General features: G+C 36.7%; 2 protein-coding genes across 2 annotated transcripts; one reads left to right on the plus strand and one right to left on the minus strand.

Moving 5' to 3' along the window:
* Positions 1-8,061: 8,061 nt before the first annotated feature.
* Positions 8,062-14,717, minus strand: LOC145952074 (uncharacterized). The gene is made up of 8 exons (XM_083064295.1): positions 14,661-14,717; positions 13,472-13,510; positions 13,314-13,378; positions 12,866-12,913; positions 10,295-10,352; positions 9,890-10,210; positions 8,698-8,742; positions 8,062-8,458 (listed from the first exon to the last, which is right to left on the minus strand). Exons 1-8 carry the CDS (start codon positions 14,715-14,717, stop codon positions 8,222-8,224), a joined length of 870 nt encoding a protein of 289 aa, XP_082920421.1. The 3' UTR covers positions 8,062-8,221.
* A 7,052-nt stretch (positions 14,718-21,769) lies between these two features.
* Positions 21,770-22,426, plus strand: LOC145952075 (uncharacterized). Its single transcript, XM_083064296.1, has one exon. It carries the CDS (start codon positions 21,770-21,772, stop codon positions 22,424-22,426), a length of 657 nt encoding a protein of 218 aa, XP_082920422.1.
* Positions 22,427-25,541: the final 3,115 nt, after the last annotated feature.

Consider the following 25,541-nt stretch of genomic DNA (forward strand, 5'->3'; position numbering starts at 1 on the left):
ATGGAGGGATCTAGGAATCATTCATTTCATACATCCCTCCTAGTAATTCAGTAATAAACATAAATAAAAAGAAAGGATTAAATCGATGCGTATGTTCAAAAATGGATCGCACGCCGTTCGTCATCAAGTGTAAGCCAACAACCGCGCCAAGCGAGCGCACATCAACTCCGTTGTTGGTAATCAAGACGAATAAAGGGGAAGGTCCGACACCATTAAGGATCACCGCTCCAAGGCCTTTCCCTTGCAAATCAAATAAGGCTGTGCCGTGGATATACGACATCCACTCTTCTGCCGACAGCGATATCTCCAACATCGCTGGACTTGGGGGCATAACTAGGAGTGGCAGGATCTACACTCCCGAAGATCTTTATGATAAAGCCCCCAAGAATAAAGAAAAAGAAGAAAAGAAAACCGAGGAAAAAGAATCTGAGGAGGAGACAGACGAGCTGTTAAAGTATATCCGACAGAGCGAGTACTCCACCGAGGATCAACTTCATAAGACGCCAGCAAAGATTACGCTGTCGTCGTTGATCCGAAGCTCCGAACCGCATCGACAAGATCTGTTGAAAGTCTTGAACAAGGCATATGTGTCGCACACTATCTCCCAAGACGAGTTTGAGGTGATTGTTAGTCACATCAAGGCTAATGATCACCTCACCTTCATCGATGAAGAAATCCCCGCCGAGGGATCAAACCACAACAAGCCCTTGCACATCTCTATAAAGTGCAAGGAGTATTACATCGCTAAAGTCTTGGTAGATAATGGATCTTCCTTGAACGTAATGCCAAAAAGAGCGCTCGAGCAAGTGGCAATCAAGGGAATCCAAATGCGCCCGAACAACATGATCGTTCGAGCCTTCGATGGATCTAAAAGAGAAGTGGTGGGAGAAGTCAATCTCCCAATCCAAATTGGGCCCACCATCTTTAAACGTCGAATTTCAAGTGATGGACATTACTCCCGCATACAGCTGTCTCCTCGGCCGACCTTGGATTCATGATGCAAAAGCTATTCCTTCTACGCTTCACCAGAAAGTCAAATTCATTGTGGGTGACAAGCTGGTGACTGTACAAGCTGAAGATGACATACTCATCAGCAAGCCATCCAACATACCTTATGTGGATGCAGCAGCAGAGGAAGCTTTAGAAACCGCCTTCCAAGCATTGGAAATTGCCAATGTTGAAACGTTTCCCCGAGAAATGAAGAAGGTGGCTCCATGCTCACCAAGAACGGATACTTGCTAGGACAAGGATTGGGCAAGTACTCCCAAGGAATCCCGGAGCTACCTATTATCAAGGACAATCCGGGGAAACAAGGGTTAGGATACAACCCTGTTAAAGATCAAAGAACGAAGAGGAATCAAGATCCTTCTCGACGTTCTTTAAACCAGATCTTTAGGAAGGCCGGTTCACAAGCATCAAGGCCGGTCGTCGTCGTCAAAATGTTTTTGTCCTTCCGATAGGGATGTATAGACTCAGTGACTATTAGAGATCACTCCTCGGGGACAGCCCGACCCCCGAGCCTCGATAGGGCACATGTTTCCGCTGCGATTATAATAAAATCATTCTTCATTAATTTCTTATTGCTTCTTTTCTTGCTTGCAATAAAATTCTAAACCACATTATTTAACCCTGTTTGAATGAACATAAGTGAGGTTAAAATCGTCTTAATAATCAATAAACCCGCACCATTTTTATGTGGAAGTGTGCATGACAGCTTGGAGCACCTTTTCTTGGCATCAATAAGTGCCATCATGGATAAAAGAAATCCTAAAGATAATAAGCTCGGCAGGAAACCCAAAAAAGGGACTGCGCAAAAATAAGAGCAAAAGACCCGCTAGGAATCCCACAAAAGGGTGACCTAGGCAAAAATTAGGGTTACAAAATAATGAACAAAAACAAAAGCCCGCTAAGACACCACAAATGGGTGTTTTAGGCAAAAGTAAGAGCCATCAAAAAAGAAAAAAAAACAGAATAAATCCATGATGGTACCATCAATTGAATTCAACAAAGGGGCTCAAGAAAAGCTATCCAAGTTGTCAAAGCACAATCATTAATAACAAAGATGTGCTTAACCTCATAAGTGTTTAAACAAACAAACCTAAACACAATAAGCCTACCTTGGCCATCCATGCTTACAAAAACAATTTTTCAAAAATAAAATAATCCCCTCTAAAACACAAACTTTTGAAAATATATCCTTTCCTTCTTTTCTCTCTTGTCCCAACGATTTTTGAATAATCTAGTGGAAACATGGAGATATAGTGGTCAATAGGAGGGTTGACACATCTTCTAAAGAAAGGGAAGAATCATTTGGTTGATGACACCAAAATCAAATATGCATCATTCCTCGGTAACAGAAATCGGCAGAGCACAGTCCGTCTGGAGGAATGGCAAAATCCAAACACAAAAACGCATCGGTTAATTCTTTTGAAAAAAGAATCAAATAGAATTAGGTGCATCATACTGCATACATGCATACAGATGATAGGTGTACTGGAAGATCACTTATTCTCTGTTTATTGAAAAAACAAAAAAAATAATAAATAATATAAATTTCAGAAAAAACAATGCGCCTGTACCATGTTCAGTACACCCGTACTAAAATCAGGGTTATGAACAAAATTTTAACTCAACATAGGCGTACTGAAATGGATGCGGCCGTATTGACCATAAAGAAATTTTCAAAGACCTCGTCATGAGGCAACCGCATAAAATAGAAAAAAATAGAAAATTGCTTGTGTATGACAGCAGTCAACAAAAGCCGAAAATGAAAAAAGGCAAGGATATAGAAAATCCAACAAACAAGATTGTACAAAATAACTGAGCCTGGAGAGGCTTGCCGAAAGAATACTCTCAAAATAACTGAGCCTGGAGAGGCTTGCCGAAAGAATACTCTCAGAATAACTGAGCCTGGAGAGGCTCGCCGAAAGAATACTCTTTCAGAATAATTGAGCCTGGAGAGGCTTGTCGAAACAATACTCTTTCAGAATAACTGAGCCTGGAGAGGCTTGTCGAAACAATACTCTTTCAGAATAACTGAGCCTGGAGAGGCTTGTCGAAAGAATACTCTCAGAATAACTGAGCCTGGAGAGGCTTGCCGAAAGAATACTCTCAGAATAACTGAGCCTGGAGAGGCTTGCCGAAATAATACTCTCAGAATAACTGAGCCTGGAGAGGCTTGCCGAAAGAATACTCTCATAAAATAATTGAGCCTGGAGAGGCTTGCCGAAATAATACTCTCTCAGAATAACTGAGACATTTCTGTACAGAAAAAGCCGAAAAACAACAAAAAAGGCAAAAATACAGAAAAAGCCAAAAAATGACAAAAAAGGCAAAAATACAGAAAAAGCCAAAAAATGACAAAAAAAGGCAAAATACAGAAAAGTCAAAATTCGACAAAATGAGCCTGGAGAGGTTTGCAAAAATAATACTCCTTCAGAATAACTAAGCCTGGAGAGGCTTGCAGAAATAATACTCCCCAACTGTACAGAATAAATGAGCCTGGAGAGGCTCGCAGAAATAATACTCCCCAGAGGGAACCTCAACTCATGCTCTTGGATTCAAAATCCCCAGCAAGAGCTATCAAGCAAGATCGTCAAAAATCCCCAATGGAAGTACGATCTCCCAAGCAGAATATCCAAGTCAAAGGACTTAAACTTCCTCAGTGAAGATAGCTCTCCAGCTCAAGTGTTGAGTGAGGCTAAGCCTGCAGAGGCTTCCTAAATAATACTCTGGGATACATAAGATCCCTCATTCCCCAATCGCCTACTCAAGAGGCACTCCTTCAAAAAGAGGAAAAATAAAAAAAAAAAAAAGATCAATAACCATTCCCCAAGAGGAATCCGGCACTCAGCCGAACACTGAACTTCAAATCCCCAGTCGCCTACACAAGAGGCACTCCTTCAAAAAGGAAAACCCAAAAAAAAAAGAAGAAAATAACAATTCCCCAAGCGGAATTTGGCATTCAGCCAATCATCAAACATCAAGATAATTCGCCTATTCAGAGGCACTCTTTCAAAAAAGAGAAAAAAAAATCGAAAAGATCAATAATCATTCCCCAAGCGGAATCCGGCTCTCAGCCTATCATTGAACATCAAGATGATCTGCCTAACAGAAGAGGCCAATTACAACCAATGACAAAATCCCCTGGCGGATAACAGCCTACACAGAGGCAACAAAATCCAGAAAATCAAAAAGAGATACCCGAATAAGGATAAACCGGGATACTCCACCAACGTCAAAGGACGTCAGCCAAACATAAGGCATCGCTCAAACTCAGAGAGAAAGAGCATCTGTGTCTATACCCCAAGGAGTCAGAAATTCCCCAAGGGTACCAACAATGCAATGCAAGTTGGGGCACAGGAACCTGTGAATGACTGCACATCCCCTAGACGGATCCCTGCGTTATCCAGCCCTCAGTGGCACAAAAATCAAAAACAATCGTCGAAACAGCATCGTGGACTGTGGAGACAAAATCAACATCCAGAATCCCCAGCGGATAACAGCCTACACAGAGGCGACAAAAATCAGAAAACCCAAAAGAGATACCCGAATAAAGATAACCCGGATACTCCACCAACGTCGAAAGGACGCCAGCCAATCATAAGGCACCGCTCACATCAGAAAGAGCATCTTTGTGTCTGCACCCCAAAGGAATCAGAAATTCCCCAGTGGGCACCAACTACGCAATGAAAAGTTGGGGCACAAGAACCTGTGAATGACTGCACATCCCCTAGACGGATCCCTGCGTTATCCAGCCCTCAAGTGGCACAAAATCAGAAACAACCGTTGAAGCAGCATCGTGGACTGTGGAGACAAAATCATCACCAAATCCCTGGAAAGGAGATATTCACGCTACCCCGTCGTCACAAACACGGAGGTATGCAGCTTCCGGCTCGGGCAATGAGCGAAGCTATCTCTGGAAAGGGGGTACTCACCGCTTACCGTTGTCACAAAAGGTACTTAGCTTCCGGCTCAAACAAAGAGTGAAGCTAAGCCTGGAGAGACGGTACTTACAGCTTCCAGCTTGGGCAACAAGCAAAGCAAGGCCTGGAGAGGCAAAACTCACACTGCTCACCGTCGTCACAAAGGTGCTTGGTTTCCGGCTCGAACAAAGAGCGAGACTAAGCCTGGAGAGGCGAAACTCACACTGCTCACCGTCGTCACAAAGGTGCTTGGTTTCCGGCTCGAACAAAGAGCGAGACTAAGCCTGGAGAGGCGAAACTCACACTGCTACCGTCGTCACAAAGGGTACTTAGCTTCCGGCTCGAACAAGGAGTGAAGCTAAGCCTGGAGAGGCGGTACTCACAGCTTCCAGCTTGGGCAGCAAGCATAGCAAAACCTGGAGAGGCTACTCGACAATTTTCCACCGGAAGACGCTACAAGTCAGAAGGTCGGCGCATTACCCGGACAATTGGGTCAACTCCTTTACTTGTCAGCCGGTACACCAAAAGGCCGTCCGACTAAGTAAAGGGGGGGCAGCTGTAGACCCCTAAAATTGTCCGGGTCGGAAATAAAGCTTGAAGACTCTCGAAGACTGAAGGAAGATCAGCCAGAAGGACTCCTGGAAGGCCCTGGGAGGGTTCTCTGTAGGTCTAGAGGTCTTAGGATAGCTCAAAAATAAGGAAGTGGAGGGAATGAAGCCCAATACGGCCGTACTGAACTTAATACGGCCGTATTGAAGCTTCAATACGGTCGTAGTAAACTCAATACGGCGTATTGAAGTTTCTGAAACTTCAATACGGCCGTACTGACGTTAATACGACCGTATTGACACTTCAATACAACCGCAGCGAACTCAATACGGGCGCATTGAAATTTCTGAATTTCAATACGACCGTATTGAACTTCAATACGACCGTATTGAAGTTCAAAAATTTCAATACGGCCGTATTGCCCCTGTAGGCCGTATTGCGCCTATTCCCTATAAATATGACGTCAATTGGACGTCATTCCACACTTTCACACTCAGTTTTGACTCCCTCCTTGAGTATTCTGGGGTTTTTGAGCAGTGTTCTGCCCTAGAAATCTCTCTGGGAGTCGATCCGACAAAGTTCTGGAATTCCGAGCACTTAGCTTGGAGATTCGAACCTAGTCGAAGGGAAATCCTCCGGATTTCCATAGTCAAAATTTTATAGGAGGGAGCGAGCGGGCTTGTAGAGCGAGGGAACGCCAAAAAGCTTCCCAGTTTTACGAAATATATAAAAGCACGCTTCAAAGGTTTCTTCTTAAAATCCTTCCTTTTACTGCTTTCTGTGTGCATATTTAATTGTCATCATGTAAATATTTAAAGTATAATCGCTTATAATAAATAGGGGTAATTTAGTAATTTTACGCTGTTATTTTAGAAATAATCTGTCATAGGGAACCCGAAAGGGGCGCTGTGGGGTGCTAACACCTTCCCCACGCGTAACCGACTCCCTTACCCAACTCTGGTTGTAATGGCCAAAGTTGATTTATAAAATCAATTGCCTTATCCCTTTTTCCAATGTTTTGAGTAAAACATTGGTGGCGACTCCACGAACCCTCCTTTTGCGAAAACCACTAATCCATGGAGGGTCCCGCTTGGGATTAATATGGATTGGTGAATCATTTAATAAAATTGCTCGTTTGACAAGGTCTCAGTTTGAGAATACGTCATTCTAGCAATCCATATTTTTAAACAAATAAACGAGTCCAACCATCCTTCGCGAATGCCGAAAGCCCGTTTCGGGCCGGTGGCGACAATGATCACTAAATACCTAAAGCCTAGAACCATACAGGTAGTGTCTCCAAATCTTAGTGTAAATATTACAACTACTAACTCAAGGTCATGTGCTAGGTAATTCCTCTAATGAATTTTCAATTTCCTAGAAGCATAAGCTACTACCTTCAAGTGCTCCTCATGCTCCTCTCTAGTCTTGAAATAAACTAGTGTGTCATCTATAAAGACAACTACAAATTTATCCAATTACGGATGAAAAATATGATTCATATAATCCATAAAAATAGTTGGAGCATTCACTACAAAAAAATCAAGTTTTAGCGACCATCAAAATCGGTCGCTATTTAGGTAAATTCAGTCGCTATTTCATTCAGCGACCGAAATAGCGACCGAAAAAATCCGTCGCTAAAACCCTGGTCGCTATTTCAAATAGCGACTGAAATTTTTTCCGTCGCAATTTAGCGACCGAAAAATCAGTCACTAGCCAATAAAAATCCGTCGCTAAAATTTTGGTCTCCTCTGGAGACCAATTTTGCGACCGAATTTTTTGGTAGCAATTTCCGTCGCTAATTTTTGTATTTATTTAATAAAAACATTTTATAAATCAGTCGCTAAATCGGTCGCTAAAAAACTTAAATAGCTACGGATAAAATCGGTCGCTATTTCGGTCGCTAAAAATAGAAATTTATATTTTTTATTTTTATATTATTATATATATTATAAATTATTATATTATTTTATATTCATTATATATTAATTATCGAGTTATTATAAGAAATATTGTTGATATTTCAATTTTTGAAATAAAATATTAAAAAAACTGAAATAGGTATGGATAAAATTGATGACTATTTCGGTCATTAAAAAACGAAACAGGTACGGATAAAATCGATCGCTATTTCGGTCGCTAAAAATTTGAAATAGCTACCAATTGTTGTGGTCACTATTTCGATCGCTAATAACTTGAATTAGCTACAAATAATTTCGGTCGCTATTTCAGTCGCTAAAATATACCAGTATTTTTAAATTCTTTTTTAATTATAAATTTATACCTGTTAACGAATATGAAATTAACAATAAGTTTATTACACAATTTATAATAATATGAAATTTATTACCACAGATTGTGTAAATATAAATTTTTCTAATCAATTATGAAGAAAAATGTTACGTTAACATTAAAAAAATTGTCTCTGAGAATAAAGAAAGAGACAAAAGGCATCAATTCAGAAGTTCCCACCAGTTATAAGAATAATTTTCTATCCTATATATCTTAGGAGAATAATAATTTCACATGACTTCTTCAATTTATATACTTTTAAATCAATATGCAAATTTCTGAGCATTTCTTAAAACTCATTACAAATATTATAAAAGGTAACATTATAAATATCAAAATTTATAGTTAAACCATAAACAATTAAACAGTAGCAGAATAAATAGGAAAGATTGTACACTAATCTAGGAGCCTAAAAAGGGAAAGGAGAATAAACCTATAAATAACCAAAATAGAAGTTATTATAGCAGCCAAATATCACAGATATTTTGGTCCATTACTCCATTAGCATCATTCCTTTCTTCCCAGAAACTCGATGCACACACAGAAGAAATCACACAACTGACCTCTTTTAATGAGTTTATAAAGCTCCATTTCACGCTGTCTTCACCTTCACTGGGAAGCAACAAATTACTTGGATATCCTCTAAAGTGTACTCTACAACCCATTTCCACCAATCCCTTCGGATCAGAAACATTCTGTATCCATTGAAAAACAAATTAAGATGCCTGAGATTTATCAAGATATTTCACATGAAAGCTTAAAGAAAAAACAGCATCATCGGTTGTTAGCTAATAGTCAGCAAGCAATACGGGCCCAAACAAAAAGAACAAAGAGCAGAATAAAGCACCAGACCCCATCCAATGACAAATATAAAACAAACTCTTTTAACATTTCAATTGCACAAAGTAGGGACAAAAAGGGACTAAGAGCATACCTTCAGAGACAGGGTTGAAGTGATGAGTTGGCTCCAACTAATCCTCTGCCCAAAGCAACCAATAAATATGAAGTCAACTTCAATTTCTCAATCAGCATAAATGTATTAATGAAGTAGAAAACCAAACATCAACAATGCTGTGGGACATCTTGAAATCAAAGTGCAGATATAACTCTAAATTATATAAATCACATCAATCTTTGTTAGAAGGCTCTAAAAATAAGGAAAGCATACTTAAAATGATATTTTGAGAGAAACTAATTAATTGAAACCACATCCAATCCGAGCAATGCATTAAATATTCAAATTAACATAATACTATCCAGTTTTCATCCATCATCCAGAGTTGAATTGCTTGATACACATGACAAAACCAAGAAATTCAAAAAAAAAAAAAACTAGATCAACATACTGAGCCATGTATTTCAACACTCTTGCAAAGCTCACCAAATTCTGTATTGAGACAGTTACATCAGATATTAAACAATGAAAAATGGAAAACCATACACAACAATGATAATCCATCACCATGGTTTACACACTTTTTTTAGAAAACGATGTCTTTATTTAACAATCAACACTGATTTGCATTTACTCCAAATCCAAAAGGCACAATATTGAAACAAGCCAACAATAAGTTTATCAAGCATGCACAATGAATGGCAACTGCAAAGTTCAGTAACTTAATATCTTAGTTTCCAAATTCACAACACAATGGAGAAACAAACTTCAACATGGAACCACAACAGGCAGGGATTTCACTTGTAGACATGGCTCGCTGTACTCACAACAACAAGCCATAGTGATTGGTTGATAATCACAAAGAATGCAATCTCTTCTCTTAGCCTCCCTAACAGAAGCCAAAATTTAGAGAAAAACAAGTCCAACCATATCACAAACAATTTGCATGCATTAGCCATCCCATATCATCAAAAAACGCATAAGAAAGAATGCAATGCTATATTTGCATTGTAGGCAGATGCAAATATAACATTAAAATGCAGAAAAATCCAAACAGTAATTTAAAACCAACGAAATTGCAGACAAATGCAAATATTGCAAGAAATTGAAGTCAAATACAAATATTGCAGGAAATTAATTGCAGACAAATGCAAACAACAATTCAAAACCTCGATTACAATCTCCACCAATCAATAACACAAAAAACCCTAACTCTAACCCCAACCCTAACCTTTCTTATGCGGCACGGGCTGGATGACGGCCTCGCCCTCGTCGCCCTCCTTGACCGCGCGTGACCACCGCCTCCGCTGCGGCAGAGGCAACATCGTCGGGATAACGCACGACGACCATGGGACAGACGCAGTGGTGAACGCAGTAATCGCTGACACTGTCGAGCCTGCCGTCGCTGCCGCGTCGCACGGCGCCGAAGCCGAGGCAGAAAAGCATTGTATTCAAACCAAATGGTGTCAACTCCAGGGGGAAGCGCGGTGCTGAAGTGAGGCTTCAAAAGCGAAATCAACAAAGGCAAGTAGCCTATCCTGGGGGCCAACAGCTGAAAGTGAAAAGAAGCGATGAGTTAAGCGAAGAAAGAGCGTGGGATTGAAGTGAGATGAAAACCCTAACGTAAGAAGAATACGAGAGCAGGTGGAGGAGGAGGGAGAGTGGTGACTTCAGATTTTTCAGATTGGGGCGCGCTTGGGAGGGAACCAATTGTGTTTTATTATTTATTTTCAGATTTTTCAAAAACATTTTTTAAACAAATTCTACATTAAATTATTAACTATAGTCATTTTTTAACTAAGTTATTTAATATTAGTTTTTACAATAATTTTTTTTATTTTTATGAATTAATTAAAATTTTGAAATATACTTTTTTAAAAATAATTTTTTAGTCAATACGGTGACTAAAAAGTATTATAATAAATAATAAAATTAAATAAATTAAATCTTATAATGGTTATTTTTTTCATAATACTAAATTAAATATTCTAATTAGTTTATAATAAATTAAAATAAAAATATAATAAAATATATTAATTGATATTTCAAATAAAATATATTAAAATATTATAATCAAAAGAAATTTAATATTAAATCAAAAGATTATATAAATCATAACTAAAATTATAATAAATATTATGATATTAAATTTATTATATATTAAAATTAATTACATATTTGTATCAAAGAAATTGTTCTAGATTTTAGATTTTTTTATATTATGTTTTATAATCAATAAAATCCAATATTAAATCAAAAGATTATAAAAATTATAACTCAAATCCAAGTAAATATTTTGATATTAAATTTATTATATATTAAAATTAATTAAACATTTTTATCAAACAAACTCATACAAATTTTAGATTTTATTTACTATCTTTCATAATCAAAAGAAATCCAATATTAAATCAAAAGATAATAAAAATTATAACTAAAATTATAATAAATATTCTGATATTAAATATTTGTATAAAAAAATTGCTACAGATTTTAGATTTTATTTATTATACTTTATAATCAAAACATATCTAATATTAAATCAAAAGATTATAAAAATTATAATTCAAATCATAATAAATAATTTGATATTAAATTTATTATATATTAAAAGTAATTAAATATTTTTAGATTTTAGATTTTATTTACTATGTTTTATAATCAAAAGAAATCCAATATTAAATCAAAAGATAATAAAAATTATAACTAAAATCTTAATAAATTTTCTAATATTAAATTTAGTATATATTAAAATTAATTAAATATTTGTATTTAAGAAATTATTACAGATTTTAAATATATATTTTAAAGTTTTTATTTTATTAAATTAATTGAAAATAAATTATATTTTATCACTTTTTAATAAAGTAAGTGAATGATAATAAATTAATTAAAATTTTAAAATATATTTTATTTAAATATATTTTTATATCAATACAGTAACTAAAAGTATTATAATAAATAATGAAATTAAATAAATTAAATCTTATAATGGTTATTTTTTTAATGATACTAAATTAAATATTCTAATTATTTTACAATAAAGTAAAATGAAAAGATAATAAAATATTTTAACTGATATTTCAAATAAAACACATTAAAATATTATAATCAAAACAAATCCAGTATTAAATCAAAAGATTATAATTAAATATTTTTTTAAAATTTAATTAAATATTTTTATCAAAGAATCTGATACAAATTTTAGATTTTATTTACTATATTTTATAATTAAAAGAAATCTAATATTAAATTATAAGAAAATAAAAATTATAAGCTTCTGTATTATATATATATATATATATATATATATATATATATATATATATATATATATATAATTACTTTCAATATTATATCAATGAATCAAACTGGCGTAGTGGTTTCGTAGTTGGCCCATGGTTGCCTACAGGACCCGGGATCGAAACCTGGCTGTGTAACTTTAATGAAAAGTGTAATTTTAGTCTATTTATAAAATTTAATAAAAAACATTTAGCGGCCGATTTTAATTCTGTCGCTTAGTTTGTTTGTATTGTTTAGCTACCGAAATTTAATCGGTCGCTAAAAATTTCAAAAGAGCAATTTTTTGATAATTTTTTCAAAATTGGTCACTAATTCCGTCGCAAACTACGTTCTCATGAAACAAAATTAAACAGCGACTGATTTAGCGACCGATTTTATTGCTACTGATAAAATCCGTCGCTAATTCCGTCGCTAAACAGCGACTGATCAAATTCCGTCGCTAAATCAGTCTCTAAATTATTCGGTCGCAAAATTTCGGTCGCTAATTTCGGTCGCTATTTTGTATTTTTCTTGTAGTGATTCATCACACCAAAAGGCATTACTATATGCTTATAGTGCCCATAACGTCTCCTAAAAGTTGTCTTAGGTATATCCTCACCCTTCATTCTAATCTAATGATATTTAAACCTAAGATCAATCTTGTTAACTCACAAGTACCCACTAATTGATTCACAAGGTCATCTATCCTCACATTAACATACATGCATATCAAATCATTTTAGAACCTATGTTTAAACATTCATATATCTCATCCCTAAGCATTTATATGAATCAATCACCATTTACACCATATAACATGTATATGAACCAACTTTACCTCATAGCACCAATCAAACTCAAACAACTTTTCAATCCACATGATAACACCTTAGAACATCATAACAAAATCAGTGTTCATGCTTACATTGCATAACAACTCAAAACATCATAACTGTATATATCTCCCTTCAACCTGTCAAAGAAAATAACACATAAAGAGTTATACTCATCCAATTAATCTCAAACCTATCTCAAAAGAAATTAAAGAGGGTAAGCTACAATTCTTATGAAGACATGAAATTCTAAAAATATCATCTACTTAGCTAAAAATTTCAAAAACCGCAACTGATATAATCAGCACTGACAACTCAACCTCTATTCACTAAAACAGCCATAATTGGGGTTTTAGACCTCCATTTTACATGATTCCGGTGCTATTGGAAAGATAACATCAAATTCTACAATTTTCATGAAGATCAAAAAATATGATTCGGTCAATAAAATACTCGTACTGGCATGACAAAACTACAACGAAAACATCCCTTCCACCAAAGAGCAAAAGAGTCTACCAACATCCTAGGCTACAAAAATACCTTAAAACACATTCAAACTCACTCATTTCCACCTCAAATTCATATCCAAGCTTTCCACTATAATCCTAAACCAAAAACACTCATATATGTAACACGAAAGATTCCAAAAACTGAAATGAAACCCATATGCAATCCAAAATGAAACTGCATACACATGCCTGCAAAATAGTCATAAATTCTTGAATAAGACCAACCCCCTTTCAATTCCAAACACCAATTAGACCTTAAATTCCATAAAACAACCATATGCAATACAGGCACTAACCTTTGGGCTCTTCAAAACATCCAAACTCAACACCTAAATTTAACATCCAGATTCTTCAAAATTTCGCTCCCCCTCAAAACAACAAGGAATAGAAGAATCCTATGCTCAAAGTCAATAGTCACACATCAAGTCAATAGTCACTCATCAAGTCAATAGAAAAATTTATTCAAATCAAAAAATCATTTACACCATCAAACATCACACAAGCATAACAAACTTATATCTCACGGCCGAATGAATCAACATGCTCTGATACCACTAAATGTGATAGCCATTCTACCTCAATACATGTATAAAATAATATATAAAAAATGTTACTCCAACACAGGTAAAATGGTTCACATCTCCAAAACAAAATATTTTTCCAATATCCGTTCAATTTAAAATAAAGTTTAGAAAGCAAATAAGTTCTTAAATAGTTTCAAAGGAAATGTAAAAACTTCAATTATAATAAAAATTAAAGTCTTAGAAGACCCTTGCCCTAATGTCACACTATTAGAGCACTCCCATGACTCAATTATTGGCACCTTGAATGCCACTCATGTACACATCTTCCTCACCTAAAAATAATCACAAACGTACGATGACAAAAAAAGATATTTATATAGAAAAAACATCACGAAATTTCACAATAATCTCAAAGCAATGTAATCCATAAACACAACATTCATCATTCAAACATGTTCAACATCATTTCTCAAATCCACATATTCCATCATCTCATCACAATCCACATGTTTCATCATCTCATCACAATCCACATATGTAAATATAAACAAATTGCACATATGCACCATGTCACATCCAACACTGTATTACATACACGGCCCTACTGTCGCATATTATGCCCAACATCATGTATGCACACGACTGTGCCAATGCATTCCACTATCGGCACTAATATTATGCATACGACTGTACCGACACATAGTATTGTATCACGCATATGACCATGCCCATAATAACACATAAATAACACAGTATCACGTGCACACTCTTACGACCCAATGTCACACATACAACTGTGCCCAATCATCACATCATAGTCCACAAATTAATTGCACATCACATGCATAACTAACATTTCCACAATAAGTCATACACATATCTTGCAAAACCTCCACATACACATCAGTCATTAATTCACAATTAATTTTCATTTCATCCAGCACACTGATGAACCATATTTTTCATGCATCTTCTTACTTTTGTGAGCTCCTATTAAATGTTGTTAGTGCCTAATTATTTTCTCCTGCCATATTTTATTATTTTGAGGTTTATTGGGCTATTAATTCTAAATTGCCTTTAATTAGATTTATTAGCCTAACTAATTTCATAATCACCTGCAGAATATTTTATTATTCCAAAATATTTTATTATTTTGGAGCACTTAATAGACTAGGAGCACTACCACGTGGACTTACTTCAACACCCCATTCCAGTTTTCTCTTTATTTTTATTTTCTTGTTTGTATGGACCAGCCCAATAATTTGAACTTAATGTATCTAATTTTCAGAGGGGGACAAGGAGGGAAGTAAGGTTTTTAGGTCAGAGTGGTGATGGAAACCTAGTGATAGCCGCCACCCCTATTTTGGGTTTTAAACGAGATTGAAAGACACACCATATTTGTATTTTGGTTTTCCTCTTCTTCTGCTGGGGGAAAGGCCATTTTTCTTGTATTTTCATTGTTGTAGCTTCTTCTTCTTCTTCTTCTCTTCCTCCATTGTTATTCTGATGTGTCTTCCAGTTCCATGGAAGGCTAAGTTGTATTACTCTCGGACTCAGTATGTTATGCACCATTGAGGTGTATTCAGTTTAATGTGTCTCTGCGTTCTAGTCCTTATTCCTTATTAATTTGTTATGTTGGTCACGAGCTTGTTTCCATGCTTAATGGTTTTGTTTTCAACTTAACTGGTTTGCTTTGCCCACGGTTTGCTTAATCTCGTGAATAAAGATAGGATACATGCTAATGCTTCACTTGTATGTGTTCAATGATGGTAATGATACTTAGTGGTTATTCAGACTTGAACTGAGGTTTAGATCAGTAGGGTAGTATTTCAAACCAATGACATGAGTGTTGCAACTGAGTAAGAAAGTTACTATTCACATGCATTCAATCACTGTTTTATTGGTTTACTATTCATGCGCTGGATTTTATTTCGAATATGAAACCCCCCATTCATGTGGTTATTGTGTACTGCGAGAACCTTTGCTTGGCTTGCTACTCCTTAAGAGAGACGACCTAGGAGTCACTTCCTAGTACTACAAAAATCACATTTCATTTGATCAAGTATGGCCTCGATCACACACACCATTTATACCTCTTCATACAATAGTTATTATTGGACATCATACGTTTTACAACCATCATCAAAATCCATCAATATAATACCATATTTCACAATCACACATCAAACTCATTCAATCATATCATAAGTATCATAAAGCATCACTAAGAAATCATAAAGTATCACAAACATGCCATAAAGGGGGTCGCAAAACATCAAAAATGCAAACTAAAATAGAATACCCAGGTTGGGCACCATTAATCCTGATAGCTTGATCTCTACTCACTATATTGATCATAACATGAGTTATACACATCCATTTTGAGTGATTTCAAAGCCATTAGAAAGCTAACACCCAAAGCTACAACTTTTGTGAATAACACAAAGCCTAAAAATGTCTTTAAGGTCATATCGCATGGATAACAATACAAAACTTAATATTTCACGCATTATAATGGAGATTGAACTTATAACTTGCATAAATCAATCAATTCTTAACATTTTTACACGATTCTAGAGTCTAAATTATAGCCCCAAGTGTTTAATTTCTAACCCAACAAATGAAAATTGATTTGTTTAATCACACAGAAGGATATTACAAAAATACTAAGGTACATCCATAAGTAAAATCTCCCAATTACTCATTAATTCATATAATTAAGAGTGTTCATCAATGTACAAGAATCATAACTTATAGAGCACATCCCAATAAATCCAATTATCATTTAAATCATTAATTTTACCAAATAATATAACTATCCTATTTATAAATCAATATAAAACCCGATTGAATCATCAGTTTTATAGAATCTTAACTCAAATAGGAAAACCCCGAATTTTTCCAAAACCTAACTCATAGGCACGTTTCTACAATATCGTTCCCAGATCATCATCTTCCCTACTTGTTCGCATATTTCTAATCCTCAATACACATAGAAATTAATGAAAATATTGATTCTTCAAACATAAATAATTGTAAATTTACCAATAGCACTATAAAGTTCCTCCTCTACCCATTCCCTCACGTGACTTTGTATACAAATAAATATTTTTTCCCCGTACGTAGTTGTGTAAATCCAAACAACTATGATGTAAGGGAATTTGTTCCTGATCTCTTCTTGGGTATGAAGTTTAGTGAAAAACACATAGAAGGGGGGGTTGAATATGTGTGTGTGAACAAAGGAAATTTAAAAACATTTTCACAGTAAGGCTCTCTTTCGTCCAGTAAAATAATGTTAGTGAATGCTGAATAGAAACTACCCAGGATTGGTTTAACTAAATAATTTTACGTCTGGGAGTTTCATCGTCTGCTTAGAGAAAATACTTCTTAAACAAAAACCATTCTTTAGGATAACAAGTTTGAACGAGTATGATTTTCGTCTGAAGATAGTTTTAATCGACAATAAGCATTAGATGAAGTTTTCAGTATATTAGATCAACCAAACAAAGTGCGTCTGAAAATATTAAGGCATAGTGCAATTATTTTTATACTAGTTCGGTCAAGCTGAGCTACGTCTAGTCTCCTTCAATTATAGACCACCCAGGTCACGACCACTCCTGGTCCCAAGTATTTTTAACCACTCCTGGCTCGTCAGCTTCACTCATAGATGCTAGTATTCTTTACTCAGCCACTTCTGGCTCCTAGTGAGTATTGTCGACCAACTCCTGGCCCGCTAACTTCACCATTAGCGCTAGTATTCTTTGATCAGCCACTTCTGGCTCACAATGAGTATTCTCGAGCACCTCCTGGCTTGCCAACTTCACTCACTAGCGCTAGTATTCTTTAATCAGCCACTTCTGGCTCGTAGTAAGTATTCTTTGACAAGCCTCTCCAGACTTTACAAGTATTCTTTCCCTAGCCTCTTCAAGCTTTACAAATGACAGATAGACTGGTTTAGTTTGAGTGTTTGGGTTACTCTCATAGAGAGGATACATAAGTTGGTACACTCACTAAGGTTCATGTTCCTAAGATGCACAAGTTTAGAGCTCCTTAGTCTACAGAGATGAATACACTATGGTACATTTGACTCTAGACGCTCTATCTCTGTTTTCGTTGCTTCATGGGCTTGATCTCACTTTTGTTAAAATTGCAAAACCAAAAACCTGCCTTTCAAGGTTTGAAGTAGTGATATATATTATCTTGTAGAATTTGCCCGTTGCAAGTGTCCATTGAAGCAGTTATAGTCGTTCATGCACTACAAGAAAAATGCTAATTTTTTACGGAAATTTCCGACAGAAATAAGTAAATTTCTGACAGAATTAAGGATTTTCGACAGATTTTAATCCATTGGAAAAAAGGGCATGGAAAAAAATCCATCGAAAATATTTTATTCTGTCAAAAAATTATGTCAGAAATTTTTGACAGAAAATTCTGTCAGAAAATTCCGTCAGAAATTTCTGACAGAAAATTCTGTCAGAAATTTCTGACGAAAAATTTTGTCAAAATTTTTTATGGAAATTTCTATTCGATATTTTTTTGTTTAATTTTAATAAATTTATTAATGTAACAACCCTCATATTTGGCCTCTCAAGGGTTCTATTTCACGACATTTCATTTTTTAGCGTATTTTATCCTTACTTGCGCAATTTCTGGGAAACTTCACAGAAGGTCATCCATCCCTTCATTACTCCAGGTCAAGCACTCTTAACTGTGAAGTTCTGATGAGATAAACTACTGAAATGTGTATGCATGTAATCAGTATAATTTGTACAAATTAATTCATTTTAGTCATCCTCAACTATACAATCTCATTCTTGTACTATAATAATAATATAATAATTTTATATTACGAATAATAATAATAATAATAATAATAATAATAATATATTTAATTATTCTTTATTTATATGTACTTACTTTTATAATTAACAATCTACTTATTTCTATTTAAAATTATCATTTAAATTATTTAATTTTATAATTTATAATGATAATATAATTTATAAAATTATAAATATTTATTTATTACATACTTATAAATTAAATTTTAATATTTTAAATATAAATTATTAATTAATTTAATATATTTATTTATCTTAAATCTGTAATACCCTAATTTTCAAATAGGTTATTATTATTATTATTATTATACTAACACTAGTGTAACTTTTATTAAGTATTACACACCGCTCAATAACTTTATATTAAATGTGAATTTTGTAAATCCAACCTTTAGATTACTATAAAAATATAATAATTATATTACGAATAATAATAAAAAAAATAATATATTTAATTAATCTTTATTTATATATACTTAATTTTATAATTAACAAATCTACTTATTTTTATTTAAAATTATAAATTAAATTATTTATTTTTATAATTTATAATGATAATATAATTTATAAAATTATAAATATTTATTTATTACATACTTATAAATTAAATTTTAACATTTTAAATATAAATTATTAATTAATTTAATATATTTATTTATCTTAAATCTGTAACACCCTAATTTTCAAATAGGTTATTATTATTATTATTATTATTATTATATGGTATTTGGTCATAATTATTTTAATAATTATAGAGGAATATTATTTTGTACGTTTTAAATAATTATTGTTTTGGACAATTATTTTGTACGTATTAAATAAGTATTTTTATTAGCATTTTTGAATAAATATTTATATGTTTTAAGAGAAGGTTGATTTTATATGATATTTTGTTATTGAAATTATATTATTATATTTTGGGTCAGAAATATATTATTATTATAGAGGAAAAATATTTTATAATATACATGTATTTATTTTATTTAATTATTTTGAGAAAAAAGAGAAGTGGGTTAGAAGAGAAGGAAAATGGGTTGGGTTGACCCAGCCCAATGGATTAATTTTATGAAAGGAGTCAGGTAGCGTTAACCCTATCTATCTTATTTGCATTCTGAAGGATTAGGAAAAAAAAAAGGAGAAACAAAGAGCTCTAAGGAAGAGTACTCAGGAACGATCTTAGATCACACCAAGATCATTCATCTTCTGCTCATCCAAGTAAGGGAAGAGTGAGAAACCTCGCTCGGGGTGTGGGAATAATTGTTGGGTAGTCGTATTGGCACCCAATCCCTTGCTTGATGCATGCTTCTAGGAACATGCAAAGTATGAATATTTTTGTTTTGCCTTCTGATTACTTTGTTGTGTTTCTTGTTGGATGTGATGCATGAGTATGTGGTTAATTTTGAAAATGAATATATTTATATGAATTAGAGTGCTCTGTGGGTTCCTACGGGAAACCCATGAGAAAAAAAGGGAAAAATATAAATGTTTTCTATTTTTCCTTCTGATTGTTCTGTTGTGTTCCTTGTTGGATGTGATGTATGAGTATGTGATTAACTTTGAAAATAAAGATGTTTTGATATGAATTAGAATGCTTTATTGGTTCCTACGGGAAACCCTATGAGAAAACAGGAAAAATATGAATGTTTTCTGTTTTTCTTTCTGAATGTTCTGTTACGTTCCTATTGTGATGTAGAGTGTAAATATGTATTCAATTTCAAAATTAGATAAGTTTTTATATGAATTAGAGTGCTTTGTGGGTTCCTATGCGAAACCCTAAGAGGAATAATTATAAGAATGACTGTGTGAAATATGAACACATGATGATGAGACATGATGTGAATGAAATATGCTACTGTGAAAATTGTGAATATGCTATGATGATGTGCTATGATGATGTGATATAATGATGTGACATGGTGACGAGACATGATGATGACACATGAGGATGAGACATGATGATATTATATGAGGATGAGACATGATAATGTGATATGAGAATGCATAGGATTTTGAATGACATGCATCATTTGCATTTATGAGCTAACAAGGTGTACCTTAGGGGCACTGGTGATGTAACAAGATAACAAGGTGTACCTTAGGGTCACTGGTGATGTAACAAGCTAACAAAGTGTACCTTAGGGTCACTGGTGATGTAACAAGCTAACAAGGTGTACCTTAGGGTCACTGGTGATGTAACAAGCTAACAAGGTGTACCTTAGGGTCACCGGTGATGTAACAGGCTAACAAGGTGTACCTTGGGTAACCAATGATGAAATGATGAGATATGTGATGAGACATGTGACTGGCGCCACATGCATTTATGAGTCGAGTCCATGATATCATTGCATGATAAATGAGTATACATGTGACTTTCAGCTTCCTTGACGCTTACTCCGAGTACAACCAGATCATAATGTACCCACCAGATGAGGTGCATATATCGTTCATCACCGACCACGCCAACTATTGTTACCGGGTGATGCCATTTGGTCTTAAAAACGCAGGGGCCACCTACTAGCGGCTGATGGACAAAGTTTTTCACCAACAGATTGGGCGATACATGGAGGTTTACGTCGACAACATGGTGGTCAAAACCACTTCGGCCGAAAGTCATGTTGTCGACCAAGTCGAGCTGTTCAGCCTGATCAGGAAACACAACATGCGCCTCAACCCGGAAAAGTACGTCTTCAGCGTCCAGGGAGGTAAATTCCTTGGTTTTATGATTACTAGCAGGGGGATAGAGGCCAACCCGGAGAAGTGCAAAAATCCAGATGCAGAGCCCTCAAACCGTGAAAGACGTCCAACGCCTGGCAAGAAGGTTGGTCTCCCTTTCCCGTTTTATCCCCTGGTTGGCGGAGAAGGCAGGGCCCATCTTCACCCTGTTGCGAAAGCCAAAGAATTTCGAGTGGACGGACCAATGCGAAGAGGCTTTCAAGAGCTTTAAAGCCTTCCTCACAACTCCACCAATCATACAGAGGCCGGATCACAAAGCCAACCTCCTCCTCTATTTGGCCGCGGCAAAAGGCACAATCAGCGCAGTGATAGTACAAGAGCACTAGAAAGTGCAGACGCCGATCTACTTTATCAGCCGAGTGCTCCAAGACACGGAGAAACGGTACCAAATGTTTGAGAAGCTGGCATTGGCACTTGTCACCGCGGCTCGGCATCTCCGACCTTACTTTCCAAGCCACCAGGTGGTCATCAAAACCGACTACCCAATCAGACAAATCTTGCGAAAGCCAGAGCTCACCGGACGGATGATATCGTGGTCAGTAGAGTTGTCCGAGTTCGGCATCAAATACGAAAGTCGTGGCCCCCTCAAAGCCCAATGCCTGGCAGACTTCGTGGCCGAACTAACTCCAACCTCGGCCGACGAACAACAGGTATGGATCTTACATGTTGATGGGTCCTCCAATTCTAAGGGTGGTGGTGCAGGTATTATTCTGGAAGGTCCAAATCAAGTCACCTTGGAGCAATCTCTCAAGTTTGGCTTCAAAGTGACAAACAACCAAGCGGAGTACGAAGCACTTCTCGCAGGGCTAAGGTTAGCTCACGATCTCGGAGCACGAAGAGTGAGTTGCAACAATGACTCAAAACTCATGGTAGAGCAGCTCAGCGGGACATACCAAGCCAATGATGTTCTTCTGCAACGGTATTTCCACGTGGCATCACAGCAGATCTCGTCCTTCGACGAGTTCACTATACATCACGTACCGCGAGAGCAAAATACCAGAGCCGACCTCCTATCAAAGCTCGCTAGTACCAAACGCCCTGGATAGCATCGGACCATCATCCAAGAGACCCTGCATTCACCCAGGTTAGATGACAAGGTCGTCAACACCAGCGATAGCGAAGAACAAGGATGGATGACAGGCATCTAGAACTATTTGAAGGCAGGAGTTTTACCCGACGATAAAGATGAAGCTCGGAAGATGAGGATAAGGTCGGCTAAGTTCGTAATTGTCGGAGACGAACTGTTCAAACGTGGCATCTCCACCCCATTGCTCAAATGCTTGACTGCACCTCAAGCTGCTTATGTCGTCGAGGAGATCCACCGAGGTATATGTGGCATGCACTCCGGAGCACGCTTGATGGCGACCAGGGTACTCCGAGCTGGATACTACTGGCCTACTTTGAAGTCGGATTGCCAAGCCTACGTGCAAAAATGAAAAGAGTGCCAACAGTTCGGCAATACGCATCGACAGCCACCCGAAGCTCTCCACTAGATGATGTCGCCGTGGCTTTTCGCCCAGTGGGAATGGACATCCTAAGACCGTTCCCCCTGCAAAGGGTCAGCTCAAATTCCTCTTGGTGGCAATCGACTATTTCACCAAGTGGATCGAGGCATGCCCACTTGCCAAGATCACCACTAAGAATGTATAGAAGTTCACCTGGAAGAGCATCATATGCAGGTTCGAAATTCCGCATCCCCTTGTCACCGATAATGGCCAATAATTCATTACGCAGAGCTTCGAAGACTTCCTTCAGGAACTTGGAATTAAGCACCTCCCGACCTCGGTGGAACATCCACAGACCAATGGCCAAGCCAATGCTGCAAACAAGGTGATACTCCGAGAGCTCAAGAAGCGGCTAGGGAGTGCTAAGGGACAATGGGCTGACGAACTTCCCAGCATCCTCTGGGCGTACCATTGCACCCCCCAATCAATGACGCAGGAAACGCCTTAAAGGCTAACTTATGGAGCTGACGCCATGATCTCAGTGGAAGTTGGGGAGACATCTCATCGACGCCAAGTCTTCAACAGCGAGAAGAACGCTCAAGAGATAGCAGCCGACCTTGACCTGATTGACGAGCTTAGAGACGAAGCTCGGATTCATGAAGAAGCCTGCAAACTCCGAGCTTCCAGAAGATATAATACGCGAGTGCGGCCTCGCTCTTTCCGAGTTGGTGACTTGGTGTGGCGACTGTTAGGCGAAGTACGGAGAGACACATCAGAAGGAAAGCTTGCACCCAACTGGGGTGGCCCATTCCGAGTCGTAGAAGACTTAGAAAATGGGGCATAACGACTAGAAGAACTCAGCGGCAAAGTCATCCTGCGGACTTAAAATGCCACGCATCTCAAGTTTTATTTCAGCTAAAATTGTAAGAATGAGCTATGCACTCTTTTCCCGCCTCAGTCTTTTGTCCCAAAAAATAGAAAAATGGGTTTTAGTTGAGAGGGTTTTTAACGAGGCACACATAACATTAATAAAATGACTCATTCCAATCATCACTTCTTCATTCTACTCTGTTTTATTATCGAATGTGTTAGCTTAAGTCGAGGTCGAGTTCGAACCTTGATACGAATAATTTTATTTCAAGCCGAGGTCGAGTTCGAACCTTGTTGCAAATCATCTTACTTTTCGCTGAGGTCGAGTTCGAACCCCATTGCGAAATATCTCACTTTAACCCGAGGTCGAGTACGAACCCCGGTACACATTATTTTTATCTTACACAGAGGCCGATTTTGAATCTCGGTATAAATCATTCCATCTCACCAAAGGTCGAATTCGAACCTTGGCATAAACTACTCTACCCTACCCGAAGTCGAGTCCGAACCTCAGCATCAATTGCTCCATCTTACCAAAGGTCGAGTTCGAACCTTAGTACGAATTTTCTATCTCAAATGGAGGTCGAGTTTAAACCTAGAGGTAAACCGCTTTAAACTAAACCAAGTTTAACCGCGTCCTCAAACCACAAATACGGGCGAAATCTAAGCCTAACACATGAGCGCAAAACTCAAACCGTCAAAAGCGTAAAGACGAAATCTCAGAAAAATGATATATACACAACAGGGTTTACGAGTTCAAAAGCATAAATCCGAACAGAAGATACATGAAATGAACTAAGCTATTACAAAATTGGCCTAGGCAGAGGCATTTTCACTTGAGTTGTCCTGGAGGTCGTCTTCTTTCACCAGCTTCCCGAAACGTACCTCTTTCTCCACATGCATAGCGGAGAGGTCGACTCCCGGAGCAAGTAGCCTTGCCTGGAAAGCTTCCTTGAGGAATCCCTTCTTATGCTCAAACAGGACAACTCACTCAGTTTCGCGAGCTTCTTCTCCAGCTCCGCCTTCGCTGCAGCCACCTTCGCAAGATCCACCTTCGCAAGATCCACCTTCAGAGCGACGACCTCCTCTTCTTTCCCACCAAGAAGCACCTTGTCACAAAGACGCTTCTCGGCCACTACCACCAGATCTGCCTTCAGCGAAGTCACCTCGTCCTCCAAGGAACGCACCCGACCTCGGGATGCACTAGCGAGTTCCTACTGCTCACCCACTTGGGTAGCGTAAGTCTCATTAGACGTTAGAGAAATCTCTAAGGACTTCTGAACTCTCTCCAGCTCCCTCCTGGTGGCCTAAAGCTCGGCCTCATTCTATAGCTTGGCATCACCGAGAGTAGCCGCCAAGGCCATGTTCTCTTCCTTCAAAGGCTGGACTCGGCCCTTCAGCTTCGCCAGGTCCTCTTGTGATAGACTATGGCCAAGGCCAAGGAATCCAAGAGGTGATATCTTAAAACAACCAAGGGGAATGGGATGATCTTAAAGACCTTTTTCATATATTTTGTACATAGTTCCTTTGTATAGGTCTAATTTTGCCTTTGTATTTGTGAGGCACTTTACTTGCTTTTAATTAGTGATTGTATATTGATTTTAGGGTGGGTTACTTGGAGATTTTAACTCCATTTAACCTCCTTTGTTGATACATTCATTTTATATTTTTTCAGTAGGGAAAAAGGGGTGGCATTTAGCAATGTTTGAGGGTGTGACTAGTAATTGGGCCAGAACTGGGCCTAGGCAAAATTTTGCATATTAGACTCATTTTGCTCCTAATTTTTCATAGATTTGATTTAGCTAGGTCTCATCATCATATGATGAACCTAACTAAACCAAATCAA

Source organism: Cajanus cajan, chromosome 9 (assembly GCF_000230855.2).
Source record: "Cajanus cajan strain Asha chromosome 9, NIPB_CcT2T_4, whole genome shotgun sequence".
NCBI classification, from domain to species: Eukaryota; Viridiplantae; Streptophyta; class Magnoliopsida; order Fabales; family Fabaceae; genus Cajanus; species Cajanus cajan.

Excerpts from the sequence above, each read along its gene's own strand:
- LOC145952074 (XM_083064295.1), bottom strand. The coding sequence starts at position 14,717 with ATGACTGATGTGTATGTGGAGGTTTTGCAAGATATGTGTATGACTTAT. Across the intron at positions 13,511-14,660 it reads GTATGACTTATTGTGGAAAT|GGGGTTGGTCTTATTCAAGA; the intron begins GTTAGTTATGCA and ends TGGAATTGAAAG. Across the intron at positions 8,743-9,889 it reads GCCCGTGCCGCATAAGAAAG|AGGATTAGTTGGAGCCAACT; the intron begins GTTAGGGTTGGG and ends TGCTTTGGGCAG.
- LOC145952075 (XM_083064296.1), top strand. The coding sequence starts at position 21,770 with ATGTTTGAGAAGCTGGCATTGGCACTTGTCACCGCGGCTCGGCATCTC.